This window comes from Camelina sativa, chromosome 11 (assembly GCF_000633955.1).
Source record: "Camelina sativa cultivar DH55 chromosome 11, Cs, whole genome shotgun sequence".
Lineage (NCBI taxonomy): Eukaryota > Viridiplantae > Streptophyta > Magnoliopsida > Brassicales > Brassicaceae > Camelina > Camelina sativa.
Window position 1 is genome coordinate 27,746,750 of NC_025695.1, and position 11,971 is coordinate 27,758,720.

The window sequence follows — 11,971 nt, forward strand, 5'->3', positions numbered from 1 at the left end:
TTGTTTTCCAATTTTTAGATTCTAGGGATTCATTCATAAATGCGGCATTTTTGAGTGATGGGTCTGTGTTGTTGAATTCGAAGAGAAAGCTATATATATATATTTTGTAATGGAGCCTCCAACGGGAATTTTGGCTTCTCTATGGCAATTTATACTCTTCATTCCTTATTTCACTGGTTTACTCCTTCTTGGTGTCATTAAAGGTAACTAATTTCTTCTTCTTCTTCTGGTTGATACACTCACTCACTCACTCACTTTTTTGTCTTTATAATCAAAAGTTTCAGACTTGAATTCGATTGTGGGGATATAACATTAACTCTGATCGATGTTGTTGACTTAATTTAGGATTTTTTCTTTTTTTTTTTTTGGTATTAATGTGAAGTTTTAGGATTTTTTCTTGATTTGTGTTTGGGCTTTTTTTAGGATTTGTTTCATTTATTTCTTCAACTGCTTCCATACCCAATTTAGGGTTCTTCAATACCATAAAGTTCCCTTCTTTAATTGTAAGGAAACCCCTAATCCATGGACTTTGTTCTGTTTTAGAGATCTTGCTCACTAGTTCAGTGGCTTATGGATGGTTCATCTTAGAGTAATTTAATTCATTTATCCATTCATCGGGTTGAATTGTTTAAACTTCTTCTTTGTTTGCTTAGGTATCGTCTTCTGCCCGGTTATATGCCTTATTGTGGCTATTGGGAACTCTGCAATCATCTTAGGCCTTTTACCAGTGCACGCTATTTGGACTCTATATTCCACAGTGAGGTACTTTCTCTTTACTGAAACAATCTTTGTCCTCCTACAAGTAATACCAGTTCTTTCAATGTTTGAAGCGTTTTTGTTTGATTTCAGTGCTAAACAGTTAGGACCGATCTTGAAGCTCTTTCTGTGTTTATGTCTTCCTCTCGGTGTCGTTCTCTGGCTTGTGGTTAGTATCATTGGAAGTATCCTCGGAGGTGCTATCTATGGATTTCTTTCTCCAATATTTGCCACTTTCGATGCTGTTGGCGTAGGGAAGTCTAATCCCCTTTTCCATTGCTTTTATGTAAGTTTTTTTTCCTTCTCCATTTCTTGTTTTTATATGTTATTACAGATTAGACCTCAACGCATAAAATTGTCTGTTTTAACAATTTAGGATGGGACTTGGAGCACTGTTCAAGGCAGTTTCACCGTTGTCTGCGATTTTAGAGATGTTTGCTTTCACTCGTACTTTTCGTTTATGGATGATCTTAGAACATCTAGCGCGGATCGTCACTATTATGAAATAAGGTTTACAGAACTCTTTATGAAATTCAGTAATTTGCGATTACACAACAGTGGTTTCTTACAGTTTGCACTTACATTACTCCTCAGGTTACTACAAATCCCAGGCGCTGTGATTGCTGCGGTTCTTGGAATTCTTGTTGATTTCCCAATGATATCACTCTTAGCCTTTTATAAAAGCCCTTACATGTTGTTCAAAGGTTGGCGCCGTTTGTTTCACGATCTCATTGGACGTGAAGGTCCTTTCTTGGAAACAATGTGTGTCCCAATCGCAGGCCTTGTGATCTTACTCTGGCCTTTAGCTGTTGTTGGAGCGGTTTTAGGATCTGTGGTCTCTAGTGTCTTCCTTGGTGCCTACGCCGGTGTAGTCTCATATCAGGTTATTTTAAAATGACTTACTGATTTAAGACAAGTGTGAATCTTGATGATATTGAATCGGTTCTCTCTTGTCACAACACAGGAGTCATCGTTCTTCTTCGGTCTCTGCTATGTTGTTGCTTCTGTTTCAATTTATGATGAGTATAGCAATGATGTTCTTGACATGCCAGAAGGTTCTTGCTTTCCCAGGTTTGTCTCCAATGGCTTATATATCAATCTTTCTCTCTCTCTTGCTCTCTTTGTTTTACGGAGATAACTTCCAAAAACCGCCCAGGTTTGTCTCCAATGGTCTGTACAGCAATCTTTATCTCTCTCTCTCTTTTTATTCCAAAAATGTGGTTCTTTGTTTTTTTGTTACAGGCCAAAATATCGAAGAAACGAAGAAGGGGCTAATACAGCATTACCTGGTGGTCTTTCAAGACCGAACTCTTTCAAGACAACTCCATCAAGAGGAGGATCAAACAGGGGCCCAATGATCGACCTGAAACCGCTTGACGTACTCACAACAACTTCTTCTTATATTCGATTCCTTGTATTAAATTTTAACTGAAACTTTTTTTTTTTTTTTGGTTTATTTTGCAGCTTTTGGAGGCTCTATTTGTAGAATGTAGGCGGCACGGAGAGATAATGGTGCTGAAAGGGATTATAAACTCAAAAGACATCGAAGAAGCTAAATCTAGCAAAGGCAGTCAAGTGATCAGCTTTGGCTTACCTGCTTATTCTCTTCTTCACGAGCTTTTACGCTCTATCAAATCTAATTCCACCGGTTTATTACTCGGTATGTTGCAATGTTTCAACAGTTTGTCTAGTACCCATTTGAATATCATCAAGAACCAAGCAAAACAGTTTCTTTAAGCATTTTGGATTCCCAAATTGGTTTTTTGTGTGTAGGTGACGGTGTTACGGAGATAACTTCAAAAAACCGCCCAAAAGATGCGTTTTTTGATTGGTTTCTGAATCCGTTTTTGATCCTCAAAGACCAGATCGAAGCAGCAAAGTTATCCGAAGAAGAAGAAGAGTATCTTGGGAGATTGGTATTGCTGTTTGGAGCTTCAGAGAGACTTAAAAGCTCCATTGTTGAAGCTGAATCTCCTCCGTTAACCGAACTCAGAAAAGCTGAACTTGACGCCTTTGCTCGCAGGTAAATAAAAGAACATAAAAAACTCACAATCTTGTTACGACTTTCTACTTCGTATTCTAAGGTAATCTTTGTGTGTGGTTTTGGTTTTGGTTAGGCTTCAAGGATTAACCAAATCAGTATCAAGGTATCCAACATTCAGAAGACATTTTGTGGAACTAGTCAAGAAACTATCAAATGAGCTAGACAAGAAACACAACCGATATGAAGGCGGTTCAAGATCAGTCCCACGTCCTGCGAAAACGGTTTCTAGGATTTTCAGCCAGAAATCGTTCAAGAAAAAGACAAGTAGCAATGGGTCAGATCAAGATTCACCAAACCGCGGGTTAAGAGACATTGATATTGTGTAAGTAAAAAAATGTTTTGTGTGACAAGAATTAGATCGAAACTTCCGTCTGTTTTTTTTTTCTTTTCTTTATCTCTGTAATGATAAATTTACACAGATATCAGTGAATATGATGAAGAAGCTGTTTTCAATGATCTAACAAATGTTTATGACTCAGCTTTTGGCCTTTTGATGATGTGTTGTTGCTCTTCAGAAACAGCAGAACCGTTTCTTCTGCAATAGAAATAGCAACAACCTTTTTAAGACCTCATATTTTCTAAAACATAACGAACTAAGGCTGATTGTCTTTGTTTCTTACAAACTAGTCCTAAAATGTTTGACGATTGAGATTTAGAATGTTTTACCGTAGGTTCATCTTGAGATTTATTGTTGTTGTCACGGCGTTGTGAGGTGGCACGACCACTTGCGTTTGTCTTTTTGTCGTCTCGAGCTTTAGCGAATATAACCGTGAATCCTTCGGCTGATGCTGGATCGTTCACATCCCATTCCCCAAATTTTGGTAATGGTCGATCTTGTTGCTGTCGTTGATTATTCTGAAATTTTTCAGCACAACAAATTCTAATGAATTCAATGATGAAAACACACATAAAAATGTGAAGAACAAAAGGGTAAAAGATCTTACCGATGCCATTCAAAGATTGTGTAAAAAGATGCAAACAGAACATGAGATGATCTTCAAACAACAAGAAAAAACAATTGTTATCTTACGTTTAAAGAATTAAAATTTGATAACAGATTAACGTTTTTTTAAGGTTAAATATAGGTTTTATGTTTCTAATTAACGTGTTTTTATTGTTGAAACTTGAAAACACAAAAACACTTAACAAACAAAAAAAACAGGTTTGAGAAAATAGCTGAAAACGACACGAATTGTTTCTCTTTTGTATAGAAACGGGACGCTTTTTCTTGTACCCTTTTTGTTATCGAATATCGAATAAAAACTCGCCACGTGTTGAGTTGTGCCTACACTACACCTACACACTTCTCGAGGCCAACACGCGCGTTTCAGAACATATCCATTAATTTGCCGGTATTTATAAACGGTTCAGATTTGTCCAAGCTTTTAATCAACGGCAACGATGACGTAGTCGAAGCTAAGCCTCGCATTATTAATTATTAATTACAGGTTATTAACAAATTAATCATTCTTCTAACACTATTAAAAAATAGTCTCAGCCATTTCACAAAAAAAAAAAATTCATTTCATTTGAGCTTCTCCGAGAGTTATGGCGTTCGGTTTGATCGGGAGAGTTGTTGGAACCAAACCGTCACGGTTATCCACGGCGGCGAGATTGATTCCGGCGCGATGGACATCAACAGGATCAGAAGCACAATCGAAAGCTTCGTCTGGCGGCGGAGGAGAGAATCTGAAGACGTTCCAGATCTATCGATGGAATCCAGATAATCCAGGGAAGCCTGAGCTTCAAGATTACAAAATCGATCTCAAGGATTGTGGTCCGATGGTTCTAGACGCTTTGATTAAGATCAAGAACGAGATGGATCCGTCGCTCACTTTCCGTCGCTCTTGCCGTGAAGGTATTTGTGGTTCGTGTGCTATGAACATCGATGGTTGTAATGGTCTCGCTTGTTTGACGAAGATTGAATGTGGATCTAAAGAGACGACGATTACGCCGTTGCCGCATATGTTTGTGATTAAGGATTTGGTTGTGGATATGACGAATTTTTATAATCAGTATAAGAGTATTGAGCCGTGGTTGAAGAGGAAGACTCCAGCGTCTGTTCCTGGGAAGGAGATTTTACAGAGTAAGAAGGATAGAGCTAAGCTTGATGGGATGTATGAATGTATTCTCTGTGCTTGTTGTAGTACGTCTTGTCCTAGCTATTGGTGGAACCCTGAGTCTTATCTTGGCCCTGCTGCTTTGCTCCACGCCAACAGGTTAAAACAAATTCTGGACTTTCACTAATCAAAGTATTCTCGGGAATTTACAGATTGATTATCTTGTGAGTTGTTAGTAGTTTACATACGGTCAATTAGGAATGTGTTATAGTTTAACTCTGAAGGAATGTGTTAAAGACTCATTGTGCTTCTTTACGTGTTTGTTTTGCTTAGGGAGAGTTTTGTTGCTTTGAGCTATAAGACTTGACAAATTGACTATGTATGGTTAGCTGGTAGCTTACATTAGTTCATTTATGTATTGTCATTTGGGCTGTTTTTACTCCTTTGGTTGTAGTATGCTTGAGATCTTTGTTTCACTAAGTAGAGGAGGATCTTTGAAGGAAGGTGCTAACGATTCTTTAAGTATCTCTGTAGGACCCTCAGATTCAACGGTCTGATTTTTTTGCTACTGCAAGTGTAGTGTAGTTTAGCTTTTTATTCAACTGAACTGGAGGAGAGACCTTTAGACAAAGGACTTAATGTGCTTCTTCAAATGTCTCTGTAGAAAACCGCAAGTTAAGCTATCTGATTATATATGTGTCATTATGCGTGAACATTTAGGTTGTTTTTGCTCCTGTAGTTGTAGTGTAGTTTTAGCTCTTTGTTCAACTGAAATGGAGGAGGGACTTCTATCAGAAGTTGATAATGTCACTGGAGAAAACCATAAATTCAACTATCTAACTGTCTCTGTGTTACTAGTTAAAAGTTCTGATCTTTCACGGTATTGTAACGAGGTTCTTTCATATATGCAGGTGGATAAGCGATAGCCGAGATGAGTACACTAAGGAAAGGCTTGAAGCAATTGACGATGAGTTCAAGCTGTATCGATGCCACACAATCTTGAACTGTGCTCGTGCCTGTCCAAAGGGACTGAACCCAGGAAAACAGATCACCCACATCAAGCAGCTTCAGCAATCTGGTTGAACAACTAATCAATCACGCAGTACCAATCAGTAACTCATCTGCAGATGGCTTTTGATGCTAATAATAATCTGCAAGTAACTCTGATTTTGGATTTATTCCTGTATTGCTGTTACAAGATCTCAGAAGAGATGATTTTGTGGTACATCTTGCTGAAATTTATTGCCTAAAACAAGAAGCTATAAAAACTCTGAAAGTTATAATCTATAACCTCAGCATTTGCTTTAATACAAACGGTTTTTGAGTTTTGTTTTGCTTTATTTGCGAATAGAGGGAACAAAATGTTTACATTTATCTCTAGGAACTTGAAAGGTAAATGATCTATTCTACAAACAGATTAGCTTAAAGATAAGTCTTTCAGCAAAAAATGTGTTGAGCCAAAAAGAGAGACTAGTAATCAGTTATCACGGGATAGAGCAAGAAACACTGTCGCTGATGCAATCTGAACTTTGAGATCAGCGATATCAATGTCGTGCCCACCTTCCACTAGTCCCCATTTGTCCACCTGCATGAAACGTGCGAGAAAGATTCGTTTAACAAAGAATGCCAAAGCAATAGATGTTAGCTGGGTGAATGACAAAAGGAAACCTGTAAATCTTCTTCAAGTCGAATCAATTTGATTGCATCATCGATCTGCAATTTCCCACAGAAAATGCCGAGGGCGATTACTATAGAGTGAGCTGATGCTTGGAGTGCATCAATGCTTGCAAGTTCACCATCATTTGTCTTCTTGAGCAGATCTTCTACTGCTTTCACTAGCTTGTCGTCTTGTTTACCCCCGAAGATACTAGAATACACTTTCGGTTTGACCCCAAACTTTGATTCTACCCACTCAAGTAGAGGATCGATACTCTCTACCTGAATTTCTGCAAAAGACACAACTCAATAAGGGTAAAATCTAGAAGGTAGTGGAACTGAAGAGACAGTGTATTATACCATGGACGTCACTAGTCAGATCATTATCTTCAGGCGCTCGGAAAAAGACGAGATCTTGATGTAACTTTCTCGCTAGATGTTCGATGATCTTTGAACGCGTAAGAGGAACTCTTTCAAGTGCAGTACATGCTAGTCTCATGAGCGGCATTGTGAATGGTCTGATCCCTTCTGTTAGCTATACACATGATCATCGTGCAGTCATTGCACAAGCGTAAGTAGAATCTCAATAGAAACTGAGCAGAGAAGGGTAAGTCTAGTGCTTGACATCTCACTTCCACTAATCCAATTTTCAACCTATTAATCACTTCACAGAACTACGCCCAGAGTCCGATCAAACATTAAAAAACAGTAGATTGGATCTAAACAACAGATAATTCAACTTATCGATCACATTAGCACTCAAAATAGCGAAACCTAGACATGGATCAAAACATCATCATGGACTCTAAAGAACACACTCGATTTGATTGATGTTCATGGATACAAACAACATCAAATTCTCAGCTTTACGTTGATAGATAATCAGACAGCCCCAAATTACACGGAATGTAGGTAAACTCCATCAAGCTCAGAGCTTCAGAACACTATCAAATTTGCCACTAATCGAGTTTACTACAACCTATTGAACACATAAGAACTCAGATGGCAAAACCAAGAAACCGATCAAACATTAGTTACGCTAACTAAAGAACATAATAGAAAGCTCTCAGCTTTAAGTTGAATGAGCAACGAACAGACCAAATCACAAAGATTCTAGCTAAATTCAATCAAACCCATTACAGACCACTAGCTTAAAGGAGTAGACTTTAGAAGCAAACCAGATCGAATTTTGTGAAATGTGGAACAAACCTGATACTCCCATTCAGCTGCTATGGCCTTAGCGAGAGCCACAGAACGAAGCTTGAGAGGTCTTTTGGAAGGGGTTTTAAGTGTTCTGTAATCGAGCATCACAGTCCATCCATTCCCATCATCAGCTTCCCTCGTCGTCACTTTCTTGTAAAACCTCTTCCCAACGATCGAACCGGTCATAAAAGACGTCGGCATCGTCACTGACTCCGAGTCGTTGTTCCGGCGAGTGTTGGGAGCTTTCACTAAGATGGGTTTCTCATTTTCTTTCTCGAACGTGAACGACGAAGACGAAGACGAAGATTCCGATGCCTGAGTATCGGATTCGGGTTGACGAGCGGCGGATGTCGTACACAAGGATCGAGCACGAACGGCCAGATTAGAAGAGTTTCTAACCGATTTAAATGCTCTTCCGATTAACATCGCCGCCATTAACTTCTTCCCTCTCCGGTGACAAAAATGGACTTCTCTCTCACCTTGTAAGCTTAGGGGTTCTAAGATCACAGATCCAAGCCCAAACGACGTCGTTGCGATACCCCAAGTGATAAACCTCTAAAAGAAAATTAGAGAATGTGTTTTTTTTTTGTTTTTTTTTCTGAAAAATGTGACTAGCTATTACTAAATACAAAACTAAGATACTGTCTATATGATTATTTGTAAATTGGTTCTAATCCAATTTTCTTTATTTGGTTTTGATTTGCAACATCTAAAGTAGTATTAGTTTATATTCCACCATCTTGGATGATTTGAGTTTGGTTTACAAACATACCGGATGATCCATAGGAAAGATGTCTATTGATGTACATGTTTGTAAACTGCTAGAAAATGGCTTTTAAGTCTTTAACTTTGGTGTCTAAATGATCAGTCGTTGATTGATGACCTATGGTCTTTATTTTGTGTGGTTTCTATTATTGTGATTCTACAACTGAAGTACTTATAGAAAATTGAACAATAAGAAATCACACCAAAACACACTGCTATTGCTAGCCTCTAGTTGTGTGTTGGCTTGACATAGTGTATATTCACGAAATGCATGATATGATCATTTCAAAACACGTACTGCTCTAGCCAGAGGACTGTGGAGGAAAGAGCAAAAATTATAATTAAGTTGCAGCAAAACTCATAAGCCATCTGTATTCTGTCCTAAGTGCAGCAAATGTGCTAATTTCTAATGTAAATTCAGAATATAATATCTGACTTCCCTCCTTTCTATTGTTTCTCAAAGATTTGTTATTTATTTTTTATTTTTAAGAAAAGGCAATCAAAGTTGGGGATTCGTTGCTTTGTTTAATGCAAATTTAGATTCTTTTTATATCAATCGTGAGTTACAATTTTTAAGGATATGAAAATTAATAATAAGTTACAATTTTTGGAAAGTATAAGCAAATACTGTGTTATTCATTTTATTTATTGTCAAACAACAATTTCGTATTTAATAATATAAAATACTATTTCTCAATAATATACAGCCCAACTCAAGAAGGCGGGGAGGGGCGAAAACCAAGGGACCAACCAACAATTCAGAAAAAAAATCTTTCAACAAAAAGAACAAAAAATAATAATTAATGTAAAATAGGACCAAAAAATTTAGTTTACCTAGGGTCCAAAAGATTTAGTTCACTTACGGTCCAAAAAAGTATTGAGACGGGACTAACATATATATATATATATATTATATTTATCTGTATTTTGAAAATGATATAACTTCATAACAAATTTGATTAATTATTTAACCTAAATACATAAAATTATAATAAATTAGTTGAAAACTTGAAGAAACTGAATAAATAAAACAATCCTTAGCATAACGCGAACACTTCAAGTTGGTTTCAGGGAAGGAGATTCCCAACTACTTGTGGAATTAATACTGGAGTTGCAAAGACGAACTTGATATTTTGATATACATCATTGTACAATAGGGACATGATTTTCTCAATTCCAATCAACTAGGAGTGTTACAATGATTCTTTTGAGTAATTCCTATATTACTAAAAATATAAAATTACCTTTAATTTTTCTATTTTTTACAAAATAGGCCATTCAAAATTAATTTAAGATTTGAATTTTCATTAAGAGTATTTTAGGTATGAAATTAGCGATGAATCGGATCAATTATTGATAAAACCAAAAAAAACTCTTGGATACTTTGGATACTTAAAATTTGGTTTCTGGATATGAATATAACATATATTAGATATTATCCTTTTATTAATTGAAAATAATTTAATGTCTAAGGAAAAAATGCATTTTGGTGTTTCATGAATGAATGCTCAACATTTTTTGTTTTTGAAAAAATCACAAGAGATCTCTATGGGTGTCCTCTTGGTAACAAAATCCCTGAATTCAACGAACTTGTGTACCTAACAGATGGCAAGAAGGCTCGAATAATCTACATGAGACAAACAGCGTCCCAAAATTTACTGGGTGGGTATGCCCTGCACTATTTGAAGGTTCTTGGAATAATCGAGAACCATGTTTCTATCAAAATCATTGAATGTTTTATCATAAATAAAACCTTTGAGCAGGGATGGATGGTACTAATGCCTCTTCTCAAGAAAACATGGTATACTTTTAAAGTATATTGTAGGTCTCACCTAAATTGCAATTTCTAGTTGGGTTGGAGTTTATATATTGTGGATTGACATGCTTCTCCATTTATGCTGCTTATTAGTTTGCAGGAAAAAGGTTGTTATTATTGGAAGTGGACCAGCTGGTATGCTTTTATTAATTTAAAATATCATGATTTCTAAAAAATATACTAGATGGTTTGCAAAACTCACAATCATATGATAAAACATTTAGAGTTAATATTATTATGAATGGAATCTTTCTACGAGTTGGTCCATCAAAAATATATTATATGTGTATTTTTTACAAATGCAATCATTTACAATATTTTACATATATTGCTACTTTTACTATAAATTATATTACATAACAATATATATTCTCTCTTGCTATAGGGCAGATCCGTTCTTAGTATATATAGAAAATCATGCGGATTCTTTCCTAATATCATTTTGAACACAATTGGTGCATTGTAAAATAATTGTAACTTGAACATCTTTACCCTTGGCCATGAAATCTCTGTTGGATTTATGATGCACTTCAATCTTCTATATTAATTTTAGGATTCAGAAATAACAAAAAGCAAAAAAAAACATAAGCTGTTAAGTAAAAAATAATCATAAAATATTTGGTTGCAGTAAATAATAATTAGTAACTGAATAAAAATAAATAATTAGAAATACAATAATTTGTGAAAATATATCTAAAATATATGTGCGGTATTTTTTTTGTACTAATACTAATTTAATTAGATCGTAAACCACATTTTTATGATTGTTCGTTCTCTCCCCCACTTTTATTTATTCTTAAAAACTACTCCCTCTGTTTTTTTATTAATTGTCGTTTAAGGTTGTTTCACATAGATTAAGAAAACCATTAATTTTATTGTTTTGTTTTTTTTAAATATATTTTCTAATTTTTTGATTGGTTAAAACATTAAAACTGTTGGATAAAATTGAAATATTTATCAAAAATTTGCATTGGAAATCTAAAACGACAAATATTATAACACAAAATTTTAACTCTAGAAAGACAATTAATAAAAAACGGAGGGAGTAATTAGAAAGCCTGGGGAGGGGGAAAGTAGTTCACGAACATTTATGGTATTTTTATACACATATAAAAGTAGTTTGTGTATGTAGTTTGTGTATGCTTTTATAAAACTTATTTGGGTACAATGTATCTTAAGCTTTTAGAAGTAAACAAGTTTTGAAAATAGATATTTTTGAAAATAGATATTTTTGAAAAGTGGTATGAGAAAAAGTCTTTAAAAAAAAAAAATCCCCCTAAAATAAGACATCAAAATTTTAAAACCCTATCAAAAACTCATCTCCAACAAATTTTTACTAAAGAACAAATTAAAAGTAGTTGAAGTGTCAACAGTTTGTAATTAAGTAAGACAAAAATAAATTTGCGCATTAGTCGGACTACTCAAATAATAGTGATTAGGTACTAATATGTACTAAATTAAGAATTAATATGAATTAATATATATTCCCTCTGTCCCTAATATATTGATGTTCTAGGATATATTTTTGTCTCAAAAAGATTAATTTTGTAGATACAAAAAACTAAAATAATATTTCTACTTTCACTACAAGAAAATAATTTTATTAAGACGTAATATTTAGTCACAATAAAAAGTATTTAGTCACAATATAAACATTGTTACGAATTTGTG

General features: G+C 35.2%; 3 protein-coding genes across 3 annotated transcripts; 2 read left to right on the forward strand and 1 right to left on the reverse strand.

Annotated features, from left to right (window-relative positions):
* On the forward strand, window positions 1-3,261 carry LOC104724430 (uncharacterized membrane protein At3g27390-like). Its single transcript, XM_010442920.1, has 10 exons — window positions 1-203; window positions 654-762; window positions 850-1,042; window positions 1,133-1,266; window positions 1,351-1,639; window positions 1,721-1,827; window positions 1,999-2,134; window positions 2,221-2,416; window positions 2,530-2,779; window positions 2,874-3,261. Exons 1-10 carry the CDS (start codon window positions 110-112, stop codon window positions 3,124-3,126), a joined length of 1,761 nt encoding a protein of 586 aa, XP_010441222.1. The 5' UTR covers window positions 1-109; the 3' UTR covers window positions 3,127-3,261.
* On the forward strand, window positions 4,283-6,187 carry LOC104724433 (succinate dehydrogenase [ubiquinone] iron-sulfur subunit 2, mitochondrial-like). The gene is made up of 2 exons (XM_010442922.2): window positions 4,283-5,019; window positions 5,772-6,187. Exons 1-2 carry the CDS (start codon window positions 4,349-4,351, stop codon window positions 5,941-5,943), a joined length of 843 nt encoding a protein of 280 aa, XP_010441224.1. The 5' UTR covers window positions 4,283-4,348; the 3' UTR covers window positions 5,944-6,187.
* On the reverse strand, window positions 6,127-8,237 carry LOC104724432 (ATP synthase mitochondrial F1 complex assembly factor 2-like). The gene is made up of 4 exons (XM_010442921.2): window positions 7,726-8,237; window positions 6,877-7,051; window positions 6,529-6,806; window positions 6,127-6,445 (listed from the first exon to the last, which is right to left on the reverse strand). The coding sequence occupies exons 1-4, from the start codon at window positions 8,152-8,154 to the stop codon at window positions 6,338-6,340; spliced, it is 990 nt and encodes a 329-aa protein (XP_010441223.1). The 5' UTR covers window positions 8,155-8,237; the 3' UTR covers window positions 6,127-6,337.

Coding starts and splice junctions, on each gene's coding strand:
- LOC104724433 (XM_010442922.2), top strand. CDS start 4,349: ATGGCGTTCGGTTTGATCGGGAGAGTTGTTGGAACCAAACCGTCACGG. Junction 5,020..5,771: donor GCTTTGCTCCACGCCAACAG/GTTAAAACAAAT, acceptor TCATATATGCAG/GTGGATAAGCGATAGCCGAG.
- LOC104724430 (XM_010442920.1), top strand. CDS start 110: ATGGAGCCTCCAACGGGAATTTTGGCTTCTCTATGGCAATTTATACTC. Junction 204..653: donor CCTTCTTGGTGTCATTAAAG/GTAACTAATTTC, acceptor TTGTTTGCTTAG/GTATCGTCTTCTGCCCGGTT. Junction 1,640..1,720: donor CCGGTGTAGTCTCATATCAG/GTTATTTTAAAA, acceptor GTCACAACACAG/GAGTCATCGTTCTTCTTCGG.
- LOC104724432 (XM_010442921.2), bottom strand. CDS start 8,154: ATGGCGGCGATGTTAATCGGAAGAGCATTTAAATCGGTTAGAAACTCT. Junction 7,052..7,725: donor CAGCTGAATGGGAGTATCAG/GTTTGTTCCACA, acceptor TCATGTGTATAG/CTAACAGAAGGGATCAGACC. Junction 6,807..6,876: donor TCTGACTAGTGACGTCCATG/GTATAATACACT, acceptor TGTCTTTTGCAG/AAATTCAGGTAGAGAGTATC.